The 2,500-nt window shown below is 43.9% G+C and overlaps 1 protein-coding gene across 2 annotated transcripts in view; it reads right to left on the bottom strand.

Annotated features, from left to right (window-relative positions):
• The window catches only part of LOC135115116 (uncharacterized), a 48,313-nt gene that overhangs the window by 3,182 nt on the left and 42,631 nt on the right, over positions 1-2,500 (bottom strand). For both annotated transcript variants that reach the window (XM_064031618.1, XM_064031617.1), the window contains exons 5-8: positions 2,432-2,500; positions 1,734-1,789; positions 1,516-1,595; positions 289-413 (exon numbers count right to left, since the gene is read on the bottom strand). The exon at positions 2,432-2,500 is cut by the window's right edge and continues 12 nt beyond it. In XM_064031618.1, coding sequence (XP_063887688.1) covers positions 289-413; positions 1,516-1,595; positions 1,734-1,789; positions 2,432-2,500 — 330 coding nt within the window. The remainder of the gene's footprint in view (positions 1-288; positions 414-1,515; positions 1,596-1,733; positions 1,790-2,431) is intronic.

Genomic DNA, 2,500 nt, shown 5'->3' with positions numbered 1-2,500 from the left:
TAGCCAAGGGCAACAAAATATATATAAGAAAAGACACTGAGGTGCTAGTCTCTATGAAAGATCGAAAAGGCTTAACTGAAATTAGAGAAGTGTCTTGAAACCGTTCTCTTGAAAGGATTCAGGTCACAGGAAGGGGGAAATGCAGAAACAGATAGAGATTTCCAGAATTTAGCAGTGAAAGGGATGAAAGACTGAATACTGGTTTACTCTTGCATTAGGGAGATGGACAGACAGGGGATAAGAGAAAGTAGCGAGGCCGCAGGAGGAGGGGAGGCATGCAACACTTACTTTTGCACGCCTGGCACGGTTCAATACATTTGTAACTGTAGAAGGTCTGATTAGTCTCGCCACTCATGATGATCACCACAGGGTTGCCATCCATGTCCACGGTCTCCTTCAACACGTCCCAGTTCCTTTGAGAGAGAGCGGGGGAGGGGAGAAAGAGGACATTATTATTGCTGATTTAATTAGTGTTAGGTGGTGGTGGTGGTGGTGGTGGTGGTGGTGGTGGTGGTGTTCTTGAGTCGGAAAGGGTTACACAGATACAATAAAAAAAAATACGAGTATCACAGCTTACGTTCACTGGCAGCCAAAAAAGATTAATCTTACTTTAGAAGGAACAAGAAATATTGGCTTACGATGTATATTTAATACTGAGTCATTAGGGAGATTTAAAAGAAGATTAGGCAAATTTATGAATGAGGATGACAGGTGGGAGTAAGTAGGTATGATTCGTACAGGAACTGCCACTTGTAGGCCTGACGGCTTCTTACGGCTTCCCTTATTTATTTATTTATTCATTTTTATTTTTTTATGTTCTTATAGATTAGTATTTACTTAATTAGATAGAGGTATGAATCCTGTGAAGCCATTAAGAATATTAAGTGTCAATGTGCTAAAGTTTATTCTAGTTAGTCTAATTCTAAGAGGGACATAAGGTGTTAAAGACGTTGATAATTAATTAAGAATGTTTATGATTAGTTTGCTGTGTATGGATGTATGGGTGCTCCTGCCTCCCCTTCAAAGACAGGAGGTTGTGAAAGGCTCTTTTTGTACGTGTGTCAAGGTAATTAGGATATTTCAACGTCACACAGCGGCACAGTGTGAGAGGATGTAGTATTGGTGGTGGTGATGGTGGTGGTGGTGGTGGTGGTGGTGGTGGTGGTGGTGGTTCGGTTTTTAGAATAGAACGAATATCGATTGTATGTATGTTCGTCCTGTTTTAAAAAGCTGAATCACCACCACCACCAGGATCATCACCACCACTACTATACCATTCTCTCTCTCTCTCTCTCTCTCTCTCTCTCTCTCTCTCTCTCTCTCTCTCTCTCTCTCTCTCTCTCTCTCTCTCTCTCTCTCTCTCTCTCTCTCTCTCTCTCTCTCTCTCTCTCTCTCTCTCTCTCTCTCTCACACACACACACACACACACACACACACACACACACACACACACACACACACACACACACACACACACACACACACACACACACACACACACACACACGTACTCACTTCTTCGTGGCGCAAACCTCCTCGTGGTGGTTCTGGTAAACAGGCGCAAGGTAGTGCCGACTCCGGTCCCGCCCATGCTCCTGCGAGGAAAGGGTACAGTTACACAGGACTGCATTGATAACCACACCACAATAGACAACTGGTACAGAGACGGGGTAGGAGATTAGACAGTACAGCAGAAGGCAAGGTTACACACACACACACACACACACACACACCTGGTATGTCTCGATGTGGCGAGTGGTATACGGAGCCAAGTCTTCAAATGGCAGGGCTGGAAAAGAAGCACGCAGTTTAATGAGCAAGGTAACGGTGGAAAATAGATTGATAAAGAAAAGGAAGAAGATAGAGAGAGAGAGAGAGATGGTGCGCAGTTGATGAATAGATAGATTAAAAGATAAACAGAGGGATAAATAGTTAGTTAGATAGATAGATAGATAGATAGATAGATAGATAGATAAACAGATAGGAAGTAATATGAATAGATAAGGTAGAAACAAAAAAGAATTAGTGAAAATAAGCTAAGAAAGGAAGAACAGAAAACAATACTGAATGAAAATCAGAGAGAGAGAGAGAGAGAGAGAGAGAGAGAGAGAGAGAGAGAGAGAGAAAGAGAGAGAACCACCCTTTCACTCACTCACCATAGAAAACAAAACTGGCTAACAAGATACCAGATTCTTATTTCCTCCCCTCTGGTGGCAAAGATTGGAAATATTGCTTTATTACCTCACCAACAACACTAATTTTCCATCACGCCTCCTCCTCCTCTTCCTCCTCTTCCTCCTCCTCCTCCTCCGCCGCCGCCTCCGCCTCCTTCCATCCTTTCCTTTCCTACTTTCCCTCAACACCCAAATCTTGACACCCCCTCCCCCTTCCCTGCCTTCCACCCACACCTTGCCTCAACCTCTATACTCACCTCTGTTTTGCCCCAGGTCATTGGAGGAAAGACTTCCCTCCAGGCTGTCGTCAAGAGGGTCCAGGCGGT

This window comes from Scylla paramamosain, chromosome 28 (genome assembly GCF_035594125.1).
Source record: "Scylla paramamosain isolate STU-SP2022 chromosome 28, ASM3559412v1, whole genome shotgun sequence".
Classification (NCBI taxonomy): Eukaryota; Metazoa; Arthropoda; class Malacostraca; order Decapoda; family Portunidae; genus Scylla; species Scylla paramamosain.
Note: the sequence above shows the minus strand (reverse complement) of the source record. Positions and strands in the feature narration are given on the sequence as shown.